This window comes from Aythya marila (assembly GCF_965140915.1).
Source record: "Aythya marila genome assembly, chromosome: 16".
NCBI classification, from domain to species: domain Eukaryota; kingdom Metazoa; phylum Chordata; class Aves; order Anseriformes; family Anatidae; genus Aythya; species Aythya marila.
Window position 1 is genome coordinate 4,986,227 of NC_139057.1, and position 19,347 is coordinate 5,005,573.

Genomic DNA, 19,347 nt, shown 5'->3' on the forward strand with positions numbered 1-19,347 from the left:
ACATGTCATTTAGCCACAAATGTTATGCAACAAAAAACTTTATATAGCAAATTCATTACACATCCATAAATTATTTTAATAAGAAAACTCTTGCACAAGCAAGAAGTGAATATAGATGCTGTGGGGCTGCTGGTTTGGTTTGATGCAAGGGTTGTCTTATGCTTTCTAAAGGTGCTTGACAATGTATTTTCTTTTATAGCTGGTTTAGATTTAATAGGTACAGAAATTTTCCATTTGCTCTAGAAGGTTGTAATTTTTTTAAGATTTTGCAAAACTTTGAAGCATTTGAAATTTATTTTTTTTGAGATTTTTAGATAGAATGGCACTGAATTGAAAATTTGATTAAAAACTGGTGTATATATAAATTTGTCATCAATGCTACTGTTAACAATAATATGTAGGGAGTTTGAAAATGAAAATGGAAATAGCCATGAAGCTAAAGCACCTGAAACCAGACATATGCCTTTTTGTTAGTATGATTGTCTAAGGAATATATTTGTGCAAGATAAGTCCTACAGCCTTTTCTAAAGCCTGCACAACAGAATTCCAGAGAGCACTGTGACTTGTAAGCACTGTGACTGCAAGCACTGTGTCTCTTCTTCTCCTGCTTTCTCTACAGATTCAAAATCCAGTAACTTGGAGTTATTCCATCAGAAGAAAATTCCAAAACTTTTGATGGGTTCGTTGCAGTAACATTCTTCCTCACTTTTCTCTTTAGACAAAGGCACCTTTCATCTAAACATTACCAGAGTACCTGACTAGTTTCAAGCACTAGTTTGAATCTCACTGGGTCTGACTTCATAATTTAGAAGCTTTAGAAGCTTTTCTGAAATGGGAACCTCTACATCAGGTTCCCTGTTTTGTTTTGTTTTGTTTTTTTCCCATTTATTTTGAGGCCTTCGTAAAAAGTAGTGTTCCTTCTTGAAAAGTGGAGCATTTTCCATTCATCTTTAGTTTGGGTTAAAGCAGAAATAGTAGCTGAGATGAAACTCAGGGATGGATGGCAACTTGTCAGTCATACATAGAATCTGTTAAATAGGATAAACTAAGGCTTGTCACACCTCTGTTATTTATGGGATGTTTAAGTAATGGGAGCCTGTTAGTTCCGTGCAATTTTTCAGCCTATAAATTTGAACCAACTGAATATATTCCATTTGAACAAGACTTTTTGCATTCTAAAAGTTTATATATAGTATGTTTACCATTACTATCTTCATGGACGTTGAGCATGTTTTTTTTGTTTATTTTTTTGTTTTATACCCACTGGTGTTACATGAAGCTTTGGATTATTTTAAGAGCCTTTCACTCCTTGTGACATAAAAAGACAGTGATTACACCTTTAATTTATTATTTGAATTCTAATTTACAGACAACAAATCATGACATTCTTAAGTGAATCAGAGTGAGTGTTTTTTTCTCCTTGTAAATCACATATATATATATATATATATATATCTTGGTATTTATTGAAGAGATTCTTGAGTGATTTTATCTACTTTGTCTATTTTCATGGGACATTCTGAAGTTTTTATGACAGCATCTCTTCCTCTTTCCTCTCTTTTCCTCTTTTCTCCCAAATTTGAATAATAATAGAGTACTTCTTTGAGCTCACAATATTTAAATTCTTTGTACTGGGGATTCACTTAAGTAACTCTCCAGTTTGTCTTGGAGCACTAATACTGAACAGAGAAAGAAAGATTTAGATACGTTTTCCTTTGATCTTTCTTGTCCCTGTAATATCAAACTAGTGAAACTTGTCAAATAATGATGACATTAACAATTTTCTTGTTAATTATCTCACTGAGAAGTTTTCTGAGTAACTCATTGGTTCTCCTGCTAAGTTTTGAGGTAGGTTAAGAAAATTAATACAATTATGACTAAAATAATTCAATGTTAAAATGCTTGAACTGTAATACTGGTGCTTGTACTTAGACTATCAATACTTAAATAAGATATTTTTGTAAAACAATGTTGGATTTTATGTATAGGCTCTCTAGTAAGCCTTCCCTAATCTGCTGACAGCTTCTTCCAACGATCAGGAATGGAGACTTGCAGCTCATACAATATGTCCGTGTTCCTCACTTAGAAAATATGTGCTAGCAGAAAGCCTATTGACATTATAGCACTCAGAATATCCTCTAGGAACAGTGACGTTCTTGAATTTCCATCTCTGCAGTTGATTCTAGAAATAAACCTTAATAACTACAGCAATATTGGTGTTATTTTGAGATTCATGTTTTATTTTTACTAAGATAAAATAATTTAACAATATAAAGAAAAAATCTAACAATATAAAGAAAAAATTTAACAATATAAAAACAACCTACAAGTATATCATTCTTATTCATCTGTACCACCCTAAACAAACTGGTATTTTTTTGTACTGTTTCTCAGTCAACAAAATACACGATTTACAGGGCCTTGCAATCCACCATGGTCAGTGTCATTCATTTTTCAACTATATCCCCATGCTTGCTGACCTCTGAATACAAGGCTTCCTAAGTTAAGGAAGCTGTTACTTCATCTTATCCTCTCATTGTATGTAGAAATGTAACTGAAATTTACAGAAGTTTACCATAAAATGTAGTAAGAAAACGGACTGGTTCACTGTATTTCTGAATTGCAAATTCTGATCACAACCCAGCAGAATAGTATTAATACCATTGTTGTAAAATTTCAGCACTTTGTAAATGACAAGTAAAGCATGAAAATGAAAATCTTAAACTAATATTCCTGGATTTTTTCCTCACAATCTTGACACCAATTATTTATGTAATGCTACTGAAAATTCTGTGTTAAGGAGCAATATTGTAACATTTCTAAAAATGAAAAAATACCTTTCACAGCTCATCCTCTGTTCTGAAAGAGTAGATATTTTTTCCTAACTTCATTTTTTTTTTCCTTACGTTAGAAGTAGGAATTGGTATAATGATTTGATCACAATTTTTGTTTTCTGTACATTAGTAAATGTACAAACATAAATCACAGCTAACCTTGAAGTTCCGTATGGACAGTTTCAAGAATGGTCACGTTTGTAAGCCAGCTGAAAATACAGGAATTGCATGGGACTTAGCACTTGGTTTTACATCTGTTAGCTGTTTTGGCATTGTTTTTCACATATACATTTATGTTCTCCTGTAGTATACTAGATCTCCCTATAAGATCTATGTAAGCTAAACTGTGCATAAATAAAGTAAAAGCAATTCCAAATATTCCATGTGAGTTTATCCATAAAACCCAAGTGTAGAAGTGGAGAGTTTTAATGTTTATCAGTTTAATCAAGTAAGTGAATACACTTGGCCAATTTAAACTATCTAATAATTTATTCACATAGAAACCAGTAAATTTGGGGGTTAATAGCACAAAACTTTTTGTTAAAAAAAAAAAAAAAAAAAAAAAAAGAGAGAGAGAGAACTATGAGAGCTATGCCATATAGCTTCTTTACTGTCAATAAAATAACATCATTGCACTTAAATTTAAGATTACAATAAAAACAGAACATGCCAGATTATATTGGTTGGAGCACAATGTGATGATCCTTGTCAAAAGTTATGCCACAAGGAAATATTAATAGCTAACATCCATATTCTCCAACTAGAAATCAAGAATATTTAAGTAGATATTGGCATAAAAGGCACAAAACACAAAGCAAAGCGTGCTTGTGTCATTTGTCACAAAGAAGCATTGACGTTTGTGCAACATGAAGAAAGATCAGCATTTTTGCAGACTCTTTCATTACCACAGACGTTTAGGCAGTGTATCTTCTCCTTAATGCCAGTTTATCACTCCCATTACAAATGGCAGTGACTACAGAAAAAGAGAATATAGGAGAGAATACACCCATACCCTTCCAGGAAATCTTAGCTTATATATTGAGGAAGCTGCTGCTACTGTTACTGTGTGTATTTACATAAACACGCTGCTGTCTTTTAATAATATAACCTCTGGCAGCTGGCACTTGTGGGCATTATATAAGACTGGTAAGAAGGTTAACAAGGCTAGAAACCCCTATGCAGGTTTACCGTTTGCATTTAAATAAATGATGCCAGCTCCCCCTTTTGTTTCAAATAAGCTTTAAAAAAGTTCCAAGTAGAAATAGAGGACTCTCTTCAGAAAAGAATGCTGCCAGTTGCACAGAGGAATGGCTTTTCTGATCTTAAGGTGCTTCAGAAATACAGATCAAACATCCACGGTATTCCCTTCTGTAATGGGCCATCATACAAACATCTTATTAGCAGCCTGTCTATATTTCTATAACAAGCCTATCTTCATCATCACTACTAGTGTCATCATATTCAACTCTGGTTTGCTTCCTCATCATCTCTAAACCTCTCTTTTTGTATATCTTGGAAGGTGTTGCAGAGTAATTCTTGAACTCGGGAGACCTGAGAGTTACTGAAGGCTTTTTAAAAGTAGAAGTAGCTGTTCTGTGTGTCCTTCCATAGCTCTCTGACTGCAGGGGGGTTCCATTCTTGTCAGAAGTTCCATGAAGGTCAAGGACTTTTTGAGAAAAGTTTTCCCGTTCTGTGTGTTCTACACTGGGTAATTTAGCTGTAGAGACTGACTCAAGAGGAAACTCTGCTTTTGATCCTAATGAACGAGAACATCCAGGTTGGGAACTAGGAGCTGAGTTTTCCATAGAAGATGAATATATATTTTCTTCAACTGGACATTTCTCCTTTCTTGAGGCCTGGATCACCAGATCTGATGTACCAGATCTTTGACTCTCTGACTCCACCTTTAATATACTTTCCTGGCTTGCTTCTAGATGTAAGGAAAGAGGACCAGCAGCCTCTGAGTTTGTGCTATCAGATTGTTCACCTGTGCCTATATTTCTAAAGTCAAAAGGACGAGACCAAAAAGAAGACGCCATTGAGTCAGCCTGAACATTTGTCTCTGACTCCCCTAGAACTGATTGTTGAAGCACAAGTGGCTGTGTCACTGAACAGCAAATTTCCACAGCACTGCTGACTTGCTGCATGGCTGTATTAACCGTGGATGAAAAGGAATGAGTTGTCATAGATACTTCCAGAGGTGGTATAATGTTCTGAAACGAGAAATTTCTTCTTGTGTGTTCCCTGATTTGCCCAGAAATGTCCTGTAGAAATTAGGGAAGAAAAAAGTTTACATTTTAAAATTTCAATCCAGAGCAATGCTATCTTTTAAAAGAGTGAAATAATAATAATATTAATTATGTCAGTAGAAAGCATTTACCTCTGCTATAACTCATATCAATGGAGTAATTAAGGATAATGTCAACCTTTATTTATACAACTGTGATTATATTTGCACTACTGTTTTCCATTACTGCAGGCCAAGTCACTCATCTCTCTTTTGATGAGAAAACTTTTTTTTTTCCTCCCAGTATGGGGGAGGTGTAGTAACGGATATATTTTTTTCCTTTTTTTTTTTTTTTCTTGGTTAGGTGACAAATCGTGCTAATAATATATGGATAATAGGAATTAGATATTTCAAGCTACATATGTGCTATCTAGGATGATGTTCTTTTCATTAAGGTATTTTAATATTCATATTGCAAAGATGTTTATGCAAGGTTGGGGGAAAGGTTTAGGATGAGTCTGCAAGAAATACAATGTCTGAGGTGGTAAGATATGAGTAGGAAATAAAAATATTTCATAAAACACATCTTAAGGGTTAGGCTCCTAAGTGCTTGTGCTACATCAGGCACCAGTGCTTATGCTACATAAAAACAGTCTGGTTCTGGAGCTTCTGTCTTCAATTGTGGCAAGTCTAGGGAAAAGTATAACAGTTAGGATAAGTGTAGAATATTTCCCCCAGAAGCTATGCTGGCACTGCATGCAACAGCATTGTTTGCAGCCAGTGCAGGTGTCTAAGGCCCCCGTCTAAGCTAATGTAGCTATTGGTAGTGTCAAAACCATAGCCACACAGGCGTCCACAAAGGGCTAAAGAAGATCTGTTGTGAAGTTTCATACGCGTTCTTCTCACTGCTGTGTGTCCATTAGCATCCTCCTAGTGACAAGTTAACTGTCTCCATCTCAGCATCCTCTGTGCTACATCTACCAGCACCTCCAACAGCAGTGCCAACCAAGACAGCAAGCAAGAGAAATATACTTTCCAAATCATGCAAATTTAATCGTTCTTTTTAAAAAAGAAAATTCTAACATTAGTAAGTTTCCATTATATTTTAACCCCCCAAAATAACTTTTTAATCAAAATTAAAAAACATTTTTAATCAAAATCTGTGAATAGATAAAGTACTCTCAACTTGAAGTTTAAAACTGCTGAATATAATTCAAGTTTTGCCACTATCATTTTTTCTTGTAATAAACAGTCATATAGAGTACAATACCTACTTTTTTATCCAATTTGTCTTTTTGCTTAGCGTGGTTTAGATTTTCAGTATAGGAAAATATTCCTGAGGTATTCTTTCCTTCTTTCTTCCTACTGCAAAGTGGCTTGTCTGAGGTGGAACAAGATGAGTCTTTTTGCTGGTGTAGGTAATTTTCTATTAAAAAGAGGTTTGAAGAAGCTTTTACTTTTATTGTTGTTCCCCCACATGCTAGAACTTACTTAGTAAATTTCTCATCATATCACTGAACTAATTGTCATGTATTTATTTTTTTCTGTAAATTTTTATTCTACATCTGATACGTTTTCTCAGCTACTATATATGTGTCTTTTTAAACAACCACTAAAAAATGTCTTGCAGAGTAATAACTATTTAGATCTTCTATAAACAAACACAGGGTATTGTCTCTGCTTCAAAGATGGCCATAGGATAAACAACATTTGCATTACTACCACTCCTTTAAGTTTGTGGATGAGGGGGCAGAATATGTTGATTGAACCACAGAAAGCACGTCAATACACGAAGCATCACACAACAAACACACAATCTTGTTTCAGGAAATTGTAAAGATCTATCTTAAACTGTTCAGGCTTCTAATATAAGTTTGTCTTGTGTTGTTTCTTTTTAAAATGCCCTCCTAATTGTCAAATTTGTTTAAGTAAGGATATAGATGAAAATCATGTGTGAGATGTTTGTCTTTTTACTTGAAGAACATACTGAAAGACAAAAGTGTTTTTGCAGTTCAGTGCAAAACAGGTACATATCAGAGATACTGTTAATGTTCATTCTTTTCAAAACCAAACATTCAATACATTCCAAAATATTCAAAGTACTTACCTTGTACTTCTGCCTGAAGGGAATGGCACTTCTTATACTGATTAAATTTACAGGGTTGTGATGAATAGCCCTTTTTCAAAACATCCCATGTTCTGTTTGGAAAACAGTGCCTCTTGCTTAGTCGATTCATTTTCAGCTGAGCATATCCATGTACATGCCTTCCTCTATACCTGCAATGCAAACGACGTTGAAAAGATACACAAAAATGTGTCATTTAAAAGCAGCCATGGTAGAATAATACCACAGCATCAAGCAAATTTCCTGGGAATTTGGGACTTTACTACTGTGAAAATGTTGTTTTATGTCAACTCAAAAAATCTGGATTTTAGACAAGAGATCCACAATTATTTTATTAAACTTTTTCTCAGTAGGATTCAGTAAACCTTTGGTTTGCTAAGAGAAACAGATTCAGGAATAACAGATCCAGAAACCTTTCTCCTATAGCTGGAATTTTAAAACAATATACTTTTTTTTGAAGTTTTTGAAATACATGTATACAAGAATCACCTGAGACTGCATGGTTGTTGACTTTTTGTTTTTCATTTTGCTTCATGTGTTTGACATATTCATCATTACTAATGAACAACATATTTCAGTTATTTACAAAGCTCACAATGAATAATCCAACTTCTTTGTTTTATACTCTATCTAGTTCAGTTAGTTTTAATGACTGGGACTAAATTCCATTGGAAGGTCCCATTTTTATATTGATAGAATCAATCATTTTATACACAGAGTGGTGGGTAAATCTTAAATGTTTAGGTGTTTGGTGTATTTGAAAAATGTGTTACATTTCACAATTAATACTTTGGTGAGTTAGCTACCAATACGGACTGGCTTTCAGGTCTCTGTATTTAATTGAGTCCCTGTACTTACTTGATATAGCCAAATGAATCAATTCTCAGATCATCAGAAAAGAAAGAGAATTTTTATAAAGCTGAAAAAGAAGTCCCAGAAGAATGCCTCTGGACTGTTTGGGTAACATAGACTTGAGTGTTCTATTTTTGTTCTTATGATCATTTGGAATTGCAGTGCTGTTTGCCAAGCTAGACATGGTGATTAAGTTACTGACACTGATTTGTCCTCAAGGGACAACCCTGTCTGGTTTTGGTCATGAAATAAGAGGGATGCATGCACACAATATATGTTTCTTATTGAAGTCATTCATCAGACATTCTGCTGCCCCATACTCTTGAAAGACAAGAGACTAAATCTTACATTGATATGAACTCCCATTAAAGTCAGAGGAGCTGTGCTGATTGATACAATGTGCCTTTGATAGTTTTGTGCTCATATTCATCCTGCTTTGTATTTAAACTGAATGATCCTTTAAACTACAGCTGGTTTTAACATTAACTTTGTGTTAGAACTTGATATTTATCAAGTGTTCTCTGCTTAATAGAAGTTTAGGATATAGATTTGCGGCTAAAAGGATCTTACATGCTGCTTTTAACTGTAACAGGAATAAAAATTGAAATATGTTGATTCACCTCAAACAAAATGAAATGCTGACAGTTTTGGAAGAGATGAATTTCTAAGTCAGAGAGTCAACTGACCAGTCATCATCTTTCCTTTGTAAATGGTATGGTAATATGGAATGGTAATATTTCATTGGTAATATGAATTGGTTCTGCTTGCAAAAGTCTGTTCCTGATAGTCAACAATATGTTGATGTTTTGATAATTTACCTTTGTGAAACTGCTGCCTTGTGGGAATAGATCTTTCTCAGAGAATTATTTTTCCCAGTTTTGACAAGATTGAACTTTGGGGCTGGCTTTCTATTTTCTGAGGACTTTATTACACCTATAATAGCAAAATGATGTCCATATCCAATGAAGCTGAAAAATATATTCCTTACCATTTTGGGGGGAGTTTAATTTTGTTCTGTTTGTGGCTTCTCTTGAGTTTATTTGTTGTAAGTTTTTCCTTTTTGCAAACTGCTGTTTTCTTCTTTTGCTCTGATGTATTTTTGAAAGCACCACCAGCAGCTGCTGAGCTTAACTGTTGAGAATATTGAAAACATTGAAAGTATGTGAAAATTGTTAATTACATTAACTGAGATATTAGAAATCTGTGCTCCTGTTAAATAGAACTGAATAGCATAGTAAAATGTTACTACTTTTTCTAGAAGTGTTGTGTTTTTCTAATCACTTTGTCCATCTAATTTTATAAACTAAACTTTTGTTTATCTATATAGAATTAGTGCATGTTCTTTTGTATTCTTATTCCTATATAAAAAACAAGCTTAGTCTTACAGAGCTGTTCTAGGATCCTGATAGTCTTCATTTCCCTAAAAATGAAAAGCTTTCAGGCCTTAAACACTTATAATGTATTAATGCAATTTGGTTTTGTTGACATTTCAGTTTATCTCCATAATGAGACATCTAGTATATAGTCTGTCTTTGACTCCAAGTAAAATAAAGTCTTGAGCTTGACTGTCTTATAAGTCCTACTCTAATTCAGATATTAATTTAAAATGAAAACTATGAAATGCTGTTACAAAAGAATATAACAGATACCCCTACTGGAACAAAATAAGAAATAGAAATTATAGTCTAAGAATCATAGAATGAGTTACAGAATGGTTTGGCTTGGAAGGAACCTCAAGGATCATCTAGTTCCATCCCCCCACCATGCGCAGTCTTCTGCCTAGACAACATTCCTACTGAAATTCTCAGTAAATATTCACACAAATATGTATATATATGTATGTATATGCACCAAATGAATATATGACTTATCTTGTAAAGACAGAACTTATAAATTCTGCATCCACAGATACCTGCAAATGTCCGTAAACTTGTTGTTAGATAATGCTCTTATCTTTCAAATGACAATATCTTTGCAAGCAAATTACACCCTTTTGAGAAAGGGAATAGGATTAATAATCCTACCTCCCGCATCTGTTGTCCTTGAGAAAAGGATGAAAACAGTGTTTTTAAATTCTTGTTTGTTAAGCCATAGGCCACAGTCTTGTTAATATTTTTCATTTTGAAAATAGAAATATCATATGTTGAGAGTGTGCATTCATTGCTAGATTCCTTGTAACAGGTGTGCATGGAGGAATAAGCAGAGTCTGCATTTCCCTTCTGCTCAGCAGGCAGAGGAAGGCTTTTGGTTAAACAGCACCACGTTAACCGAGGTTCAGCATTTAGTGATGGGAAGGTGCTCTTGGTGCTTGATACTGTTAAACTTGCAGAGTAGTAAGTCAGGCTATTGTTGGGTAGTGCTGGGAATTCTTTACAGTGAGTGGTGAGAGTGTGGCAATAAAATGTGCCAAAGGAATGGCAAAAATAAGTGGAGCTCTCTGTTGAGCTCTGAGAATGCTCCATATCCTGCAGTGTTGGTGACATGTCCTTAAGAATGCCTGGGCTTCCACGTGTGTCCTGTCCTATGGATGTTGGCTCCATGTCCTTGCTAGAAGTTCCCCTGTGGCCTGATGCTGTCATCGAAGCATCACTTCCTGAGCAAAGGTGATGTAAAACTTTATTTTCTTCTTTGATGTCAGCTGATATGAAAAAACCACTTGAATACTTAGAGGTAAAGCATATTTTGTTCTTTGGGGTCTGTGCAGAAGTGGTTATGCTTATCCACTTCTCCTCTGTTTGCCTTTGATAATTTAATTTATTTTTGTTCTGCTTATTTTTCCAAGCCTCTCTCTTAATTTCCTGCTTATAAAATGTGCTGCCTACTGTGGTTAATATATTTGTTGTTTCTGAATTGACTGGTGAGCAAAATACTGGAGTTTTCAAGTTTGCATGTACATTCCATTTCAGCTCTCCTTTGCTGCCCTTTTGTCTCACTTCAAATTTTAAAGGGGACCAAAGCACATCAGTAGAATGAGAACAGAGTGATCCACTGTCAGAAGAGCAGGGTGGGTTGGTTAAGGTGTCTGTCACAGATATAATCTTCTGTTCAGGCTTAAAGAGAATTGACAGATCTGAGGCTTTCTTGTCTTGTGGCAATTTAAGGATGTATTTTGGAGGAAAGACATTTTTCTGTGGGACCGGAGTTAACTGACCAGATTGCAGATGATGAAGTTTGGAAGGTGCATCACCAGCGTTGTCACTGAGAAGTGGTATTCCTGTTTTCACAAGACATGTTTTGACATCTTTATCTGTTGCGTTGTGCAAGGCTAAAGAATTGCAATCGCTTCCCCTTAATTCAGGCCCCAAAAATCCCACAGATAAAGTTTTTGAGATAACTGCTGAATGTGAAAGAAGGTTAGAACCACTACAATTAACAGCTTTTGTGGGGAGTCTGGTTGTTTTCATATACTCCACGTTCTCAGCACCTCCAGATGATTCATTAATTCCTATGCTTATTTTTTGCTCCTCTGTTTTACTGGAGAATTTCACTGGAACTGTGGAAAGACATTCAGTGATAGTGCAACAGATTCTCTCTACTTCATTTACTGTGTTGTTCTCACTACTGGGACTGGAACAGGGCTTTGAAATAATGTTTTCTTGCTTCTCCACTTCAACTTTCAGCTTTTTTCTTTCTGACGGCAAATTCTGGGATTTCCCCAGGGTATCTCTGTTGTTGTTGGTGCAGTGGACCCACAGGGGCGTCAGGGCATGCTGGCCAGTTTCCTTATTCCTGTTTTGGTTTCCATAATTGTTTGAAGTGCTTTTATAATCTGATTCAAATGTACTGGATTCTTTCCCAGGACTCAATTCCTCCCATTTGCTACTCTGTACTGGCAAGCAGTCATCCTTCATTCTGCTAGCGTTCAGTTGACACTGAGTATTTTGCAGCCTGAGCTCACAACTGCTTGGAGCTAGTGATTTGTTGTTGCCACCTGTGCATTTGTCTGTGTCGCTGCCACAGACATGATCTTGGGAAGTTGTGCTCATTACACCATGTGCACTAGCAGTTACTGAATGTGATGTCTCCATTACATAAGTTAAACTGTCTGCAGTTTCCTCCGAGGACACATTCTGTAGAGTATGATTACCATTAGTACACGTTTCTGATTTAACAGTGTTTAAATCTGTTGTCACGAGGGAGGAAAGACTGTCACTTGGAGAGCTCCTGACGTCTCTTTCTTCAGTAATTTCAGTACTGCTGATAGATTCCTTTGAATCAGGAGTGAAGCCTGCAATATCTGTAATCTTATTCCCCCGTTGTTTCATTTTCTTGGCATTTTGACTGCTTTTCATTTTTTGGTAGATTTTCTTAAACGTTTCATCTCCATACATTTGCCATTTTTCTTGAGAGAACATCTTCAGCTTCCTTTGATTGTTTTTCTTATTTTTAGCGCTGACTACTTCTCCAGCCCCAGGCTTTTTACTTGCTTGCAACTCTTCCAAGGGAGGAGGATCAGCCGCGTTACTTAGTGGCAAGTCATCCACTGCTGTTTGTCTGACTAGAGCTCGAGGATGGCTATTAGGAAAATCCACCGAATTTGCAACGAGGTTGTTGCTAGGCAGCAAACTAGCAGTGCCTGCAGTTACAGACTGCTTAGTAAGAGAAGGTGGTTTTGAGCAGCCTGCTTTGTCATGTACCATTCTTGTGCCTTCCACAAATGGCAAAGAGTTGCTTCGTGTGACAGGCACAGCGTCTATCGTCGTGGAGAACTGGGTGGGCACCGAATGAAAAAACATCGGCTTGCATTTTTCTAGGGGTGCAAAGGTAGATTTAGCAGAACAAAGAGAAAGGTTCTTTTTCCTATTCACATCAAAAGTTTTGATGTCAAAATGGAAAGAGTCTTTGTATGTGTAAGGCATTGGCAGATCTATGCTCCCCTGTTTAGAAAGGATGGTTTTTCTGGGCCTAACATTGTCTAGCTGAGTATCATCCACCACAATTTTGTTATGAGAAATAAGTTTTGAAATGTGTTCTTCCAGCCTCTTTTTCTCTAGCATCAAGGCTGTAGCTTTCTCAGCTGAGTCTAGCTTTGCACTGCTTCCGGCAGTGCACCTTAAGCTGCTGAAGGCAGTTTCATTTTCCAGTTCAGTGCTGTGTTCATAGAGACTGTGCAGCGGGCTGGAGGATGCCATCTGTTGTTCTGTGCTATCAGAGCGTGACAGATACCCTGAGTCGGTGCTCTCACACTTCTTTAGCTTGCAGTCAAATGGCTTGTAATCCCACTGTTTTTCTGAAGAGGTTGCTTGCTGCCTTTGCAACTGAATGTGCTTATTGGCAGATGGACTTATTTGCTCCTGTATCTTCTTTCTCTGACACTGACCATTTGGCAAAGCCACTGGAGATGATAAACCTTGAGGTTCTTTTTCAGGAATCCCCTGCTCAGTCTTTGAACTAAAGGACTGATTAGTTCTTTCTGGATTTTCTGAAGCAAGTGATGAATTGCTTGTTGCCGGCACTGAAAGGTCATTAAGTTTCTTAGTGTCTGTTACATCACTGGTCTCCAAAGTCACTTTTTTCATCTGCGTCCCCTTGTCTTCACAGATGCTGCTGTGTAATTTGGTGCTTTGCTGTGACATGATGTTCTCTTTTACCTTCTCATTTTGCTCCAATATGCCAGTGTTGTCAGAATCAGAGGGTAGTCTCGTATTGTTGACATGTGTCTGCGTTCTTCTGTGTTTGTACAAATTGCTTTGAGTTTTAAATGCAATACCACAAGTGGTGCATGGAAAGGGTCTCTCTCCTGTGTGAGAGCGAATATGTTTCTCAAGGACACTTGGCTTCAAACAGTCTCGTCCACAGTGTTTACAGATATATTTCCCAGCATTTTTTGTTTTTCCTGGGCTTCCAATAGATGCATTTACAGAAGAATTTGGTGATGATAAAACTGGTAAAGTGCTTACTATGTTTAACGTTAGAGTTTGCCCAAATTGTTTCTGAAAAACTGACTGGGGCTGATCTGTGCCTTCTGAAGGAACAAGTGGATTCAGGATTAAAGGTATGCTACTGCTGTCTAGATTTACACAGCGCCTGCCAGGCACTAACTGGCTGTTTGGCTGAAAGCATCCTGGCTGGACGGGTTGATACAGGGGTATAGTGAGGGTTTTTAGATACACAGGTTGAGACAGCGCTTGCTCCTGTTGAGGAATCACATTGTTTTGGCTGAGAGCTGAAGAACCCTGTGCAGGCTGAAGAGAAGAGGTTGGAAGTGGCTGATCTGCTAGTGCAACAGTCACACCAGGATGCTTCTGTGCCTCCATTTCAAAGGTTGTCTGCCATGTACTCACGTATCTGTAGGGGAGGGGAAACAAACAAGTAGGAATCTTAACCAATAAAATAAACTAAGCTAATATAAGCTATAGTAAGTATATTTAGCTATAATAAGCTAAATAAAATAAACACTTTTTTATTAGTGTATATAAATAAGTCAACTGTTCAACTGGGAATCTTACCAAATAAAAATATAACAAATCTTATATACAGGCATTATACAGACTAAAATTATTTCTTTTTCCAATTAAATTGATTCATCTTTAATGTCTTAGCTAGGAATTAAAAAGTTCTGTGTAGTTTAAAGAACATTGAAGAATATACTTAAAACCTGCAATAAGTACACAAAATATTAGAAATAAATCTGAGCAAATGTAAGGTCTCACTACAACCTCCACCCAAAAAAAAAAAATAAATAATACCGTTTTAATTTTCTGGAACCATATTCCCATTCCCATATTCTTTTGTGCAGCCCAAATTCATTTTGTTTAATGGAAGGTAATACTGTGGTATACTGTTTAGATTTAGATGTTTTGAATCCCAGCTGAAAACATTTTATAGTCATAGTTTTTGGATTAAGTGAAGCCATTCTTATGAAAATCTGCCCAGGGTTGGTGCTGGTCCAGACTAATTTTTTTTTATTTTTTTTTTACAAAATAAAATTGTTTTTACTTTTTTTCCTTCTCAGAAACAAGCTAGGAAACTAGCAAAATAAGCTAGTTGAAAATTGTTTTTGGAAGAGCTGATAGAGACATCAGCATAACATCTAATTATAGCTCAGGTGAAAATTAAAAAGTGATCTTTGGATGTTTATTCAAATTATTATTCTTCTATACTCACAACTATGTATTTAGTGGCTGTTATGAGTAACAGGCTGTTCTTGTGCAAACAGTCTCCAAAAAAAGACATTTAAAATAACATCATTGGTAGCTAAATGTGAAACCCGCAGTTTGTTGCCTTGCTGTATAATCTGTAGCAGTGTTTTTGTACCTTCCTTGGATCTTTCTAATAGTTAACCATTACTGGAAAACAGTAAAAAAAAAAAAAAAAAAATTAAAAATATTCTCTGAAATTTGGACTAGTGCCATATGACACACAGTATGTTACCATTATTCAAAGCAAAATCTCTGTTGCATGTAGTTAGTGAGAAGCTTGCAAATGATTCATCTCAAGGAGAATTGGCAAACTCAGTGAAATTGTTTTTAAGTATTCCTCCATTACTGTTGATAGAGCTGGTAAATGGATATAAAACTGGATGAAGATCCAAGAGAATTTTGACTACTTCATAGCTAAAAATGGTAGCATTTCACTCACATCACATGAAAAAATGGGAAAATAACTTTGTATTCATGATCAATTGGAACAGATTAAGGTCAACTGGTTATGTGCTCAATAGTAAATCTAATTAGCATCTTAATGAACAGCCTGAATTCTGGTACTTTTCATATAAAATATATGCATCATTGAAACTGAAGGTAAAGCAACCCTCTTGGTTATCTCTTCTTTGCAAATGAAAAGGTTTTGCATATTAGGATATTGCCTTTAATCCCTCTGATTATCTCATCCTTACATGTAGCTTGCAATGCAACTGTAAATACTTGTCTCACTGAGCAGTGGAAAGCCAGTGTACCAAGCACCTGGTGCCTATTAGCACACCCTCCTAATTCTGCACCACTTCAGGAAGTTCTGTTACTGGCTGGCAACCCATGCTTCACAGCCAAGGCTTCTTCCAATTTCTCTCCAATCTGCTTTGCTTTTTGCAAGAATTGAAAAAGTGTAGGAAAAAACAGCAATGCAGCCCCTGGGATGTGTTTTCTGTTTTTCCTTCTAGAACAGTCTTTTTTTTTTCTTTCTCATGCATTTTGTCAATCAAACTCAGTTATCAAGTGTGGACTTACCTTGCCCACTTTTGAGATTTTCACATCGAACAATCACTTAACTAGTTTTGTCATATACGTATTGTCTATATTAATAAAATAATGTTATAAGAATTATGACTTATTAAAGGGATTAAGTTATTATCCATATTCTGCAGTGTGGTTAACACTACAGGATAAAAGTAGAGTGCTCTGATTTGCAAAACGAGATTACAGACGCTTCAAGCCCATTCTAGGTTTTTAAGCTATGTAGTCACCTTCAAATCCAATTTAGGTATTGTAAATTTGACTGATAGGTAGAAGCTATGATGACACAAACACAAGAAATACCAGGCATTGTATAAAGTCTAATATTTGCAGCAAAATCACAGTGCAGATAAATTGTAACTGTACTTAATAAAACCAGCAGCAAGTAATAAGACATGAGGCACTCATAACCTAAGCATGCAGTAGTTTTTCCAAGGATGTTAGGGAGATAAAACTCAGAGAAGAAAAGTGAAATCTGAATACCATGTAGCTAGAACATCTAACAAATAAACCACATCAGACAAAACAGATCATAGTATCTGTGCTCCCCACCTTCCCCTGGATTAGCGTGGAAATGTGGAATTTACACTTCCACCCTGATAAGCCTGCTCCTGTGTGACAAATTTTGATCCCTCTTTGAAATTTTTGATCCCTCCTGTACATGCGCAGTTGATGGGCACTTCAAGGCCAGACTGTAAATTAGTAGAATTAGTAGGACTTGTGGTGGACAGATGTTTTTAATATGAATCCTGTAGTTCCAGGGACCAGAATATCTGTGTAATTTCACTTATACTGTTAAGATTTCTGGGGCCCAACAAACAGTAAGATCCTGAAAATTGTTTCAGTATTCTGTAATGTTACACAAGGAAAATACCTAAGTGCTTACCAAATACTTTTAAGAGTTTAATAATATATTTCTACTTGCTATGGTAGTTTGCTACTTTCTACAACAGACAGAAGATTATTTTCTTCCTAAGTGAAAGTTCAGTGGCTGGTGTTCTGTTGTGGTAAATAAAATCACATTTTTCACATCTGTTGTTTATATACATATATATGTTTATATATATCTTCCCCTTGGCTAATTCTAGATAGTTCCTGCTTAGAGTAGAAAAACTTCCTTTGTTGATTATCCCCCACCCTCTGTACTGAGCAGCCCCCACATGACTGTCTGAGCTCAACCTCTAGCTTGTAGCATTGAACTACTAATATAAAAACTTGATCCTACTTAGATAAGGAAATGTTTCCAGTAAACAAAACAACAAGCAGGCTTTGGCCGTCCAAAACTTTCAAAATTCATTTCTTAAGGTATCAAAACTGGTCAAGATTCAATTTAAATGCAATTATTTTGTCCCTAGATTGAATTATACTTTCAGGTAAGCACCATAGGTAGATCTGTGGAACACAGTAAAGTCAAAAAATGGAGTAGTTTCAGATCGGCATAGCAGAATTTGTTTGATTCTATAAAGTGGTAGAAAAAAATCAATGTAAGCCCTTTCTGTACTCTTCTTAATTCCAAATATATTTTAGAAAATTTGCTTCTTTTTATCAGCTCTATTATAATAATCTTGATTATTCTCTTCTGTGTTTTCTCTTGATTTTTGTCTTCTGTGTGGCACTGTCAACTGCCCATCATTATTAATAAAATTACTAAGTGAACTTGTAACTGCTTATTTCCAGCACTTATATATAACCTCTTGATACGCCACTAAGAGGAGCATCATAGTCCTTAAGTCCAGTGCTCAGTTCCCCATCTTCATCTACAAGTATAGTCTGTAGGCATGATAGAGTTAGTTTATTTTTGTAACCATGCAGAAGCAGCTATTCATCACTCTGAACATACATAATGTACTATATTGTACTTAAAATATTTGTATTTTAAAAGCTTTTGGTGATCCCTACCTTAAATATAATACTATATAGAAAATGAATCCTCTTTAGTCTGTAAATAATTTTAGCTTACATACCTTTTATTGAGCCAGGCATTTCAGCAGAAGAAGTCTCATTTCTGTCAATAGTTCATGCAAGCAGAGAGAAATGAGGACAAAGACTTGAAACAGATTCGAAGTAGGAAGTATTTTTTTTTTACATTGGTTTCACAGTAACAACCTTCAGAAAACAGGAAGAGATGAAGCAAAAGAAAATGAAGTAGCATTTCAATCTGTTCTTATCCTTCATTCACGTAGGAACCTATAAACAGAATCAGCTGCCTTTGAAATATAGACATTTCATACACTGCATTCAGTTGCATTATTCAGTGAAATACACTAACACAGTGGTAGTTAAACAACATAAATATTTTGTTTATACCCTTAAAGGTAATTTGCTCGTAACCTTATAGTAAAGATATCTCTTAAAATATGTTAGAAAAGGAAACAATGGAGGAGACGAGTCACTTGCTGTATATGAAATGCTGAGCTCATCCCGTGTGGGTATTATCCCCCAGTGTCTTCTAATGGTGCCCTGCAGTGCGGTAGGAAGCAGTAACCAACTGGCAAAATACTTCAAGGCTATTGAAAGTGTTTAGATCATTCTTCAAATACCTCTCAAAACTTGTGAAAAGTTGTAGGGAAAACAGGATGGGACATCCTTTTGAGAATTTAAGTTTTGTTTGTGGGTACAATTCATAAAGTCCTCAAAAAAAGTGGTCTGCCAGGGTGGCCTGCAAGAGGACAGCTGTTCATCATGCAAACGCCTTTTTAAAATACGGATTGGGATGGCTACTTCCTTCACCGCTGTTAGACTGGGTAAATGCTGAACTAGAATATGCAAGATTTACTCCTGTCACTGTTACAAAATCAGCATCTCTGGCCTGTAAAAATTCCTTAGGAAATGTGTTTTGGAAAATGGAGCCTTTATTCTGGTTACAACTTAACACAATCTGCCCAATTCAAATAGCTGCAGCCTGTATCTGCTACCCTAAGTTGGGTAGTGGTTGAACTGTAATATTTATGATTGTTTGTCCAATATCCAACTTAGTGAAAGCTCTTTCTTTTTGGTAATTCAGTCAATAGACTGATGCTGGAGGTGTAAATGGATTTTCATTTTACATAGCTTTATTCATCTCAGAGAGTTTTGCCTGTTGTTTGGATCACTATTGGGTCTTTTCTGGACCTTATTATAGAAATCCTCTAATTCTGG

At 35.9% G+C, this 19,347-nt stretch overlaps 1 protein-coding gene across 1 annotated transcript; it reads right to left on the minus strand.

Moving 5' to 3' along the window:
• Positions 1 to 2,357: 2,357 nt before the first annotated feature.
• Positions 2,358 to 18,267, minus strand: ZNF831 (zinc finger protein 831). The gene is made up of 6 exons (XM_082773209.1): positions 18,174 to 18,267; positions 10,063 to 14,326; positions 9,027 to 9,169; positions 7,169 to 7,338; positions 6,336 to 6,487; positions 2,358 to 5,098 (listed from the first exon to the last, which is right to left on the minus strand). The coding sequence occupies exons 2-6, from the start codon at positions 14,293 to 14,295 to the stop codon at positions 4,244 to 4,246; spliced, it is 5,553 nt and encodes a 1,850-aa protein (XP_082629335.1). The 5' UTR covers positions 14,296 to 14,326; positions 18,174 to 18,267; the 3' UTR covers positions 2,358 to 4,243.
• Between the last annotated feature and the right edge of the window lie 1,080 nt (positions 18,268 to 19,347).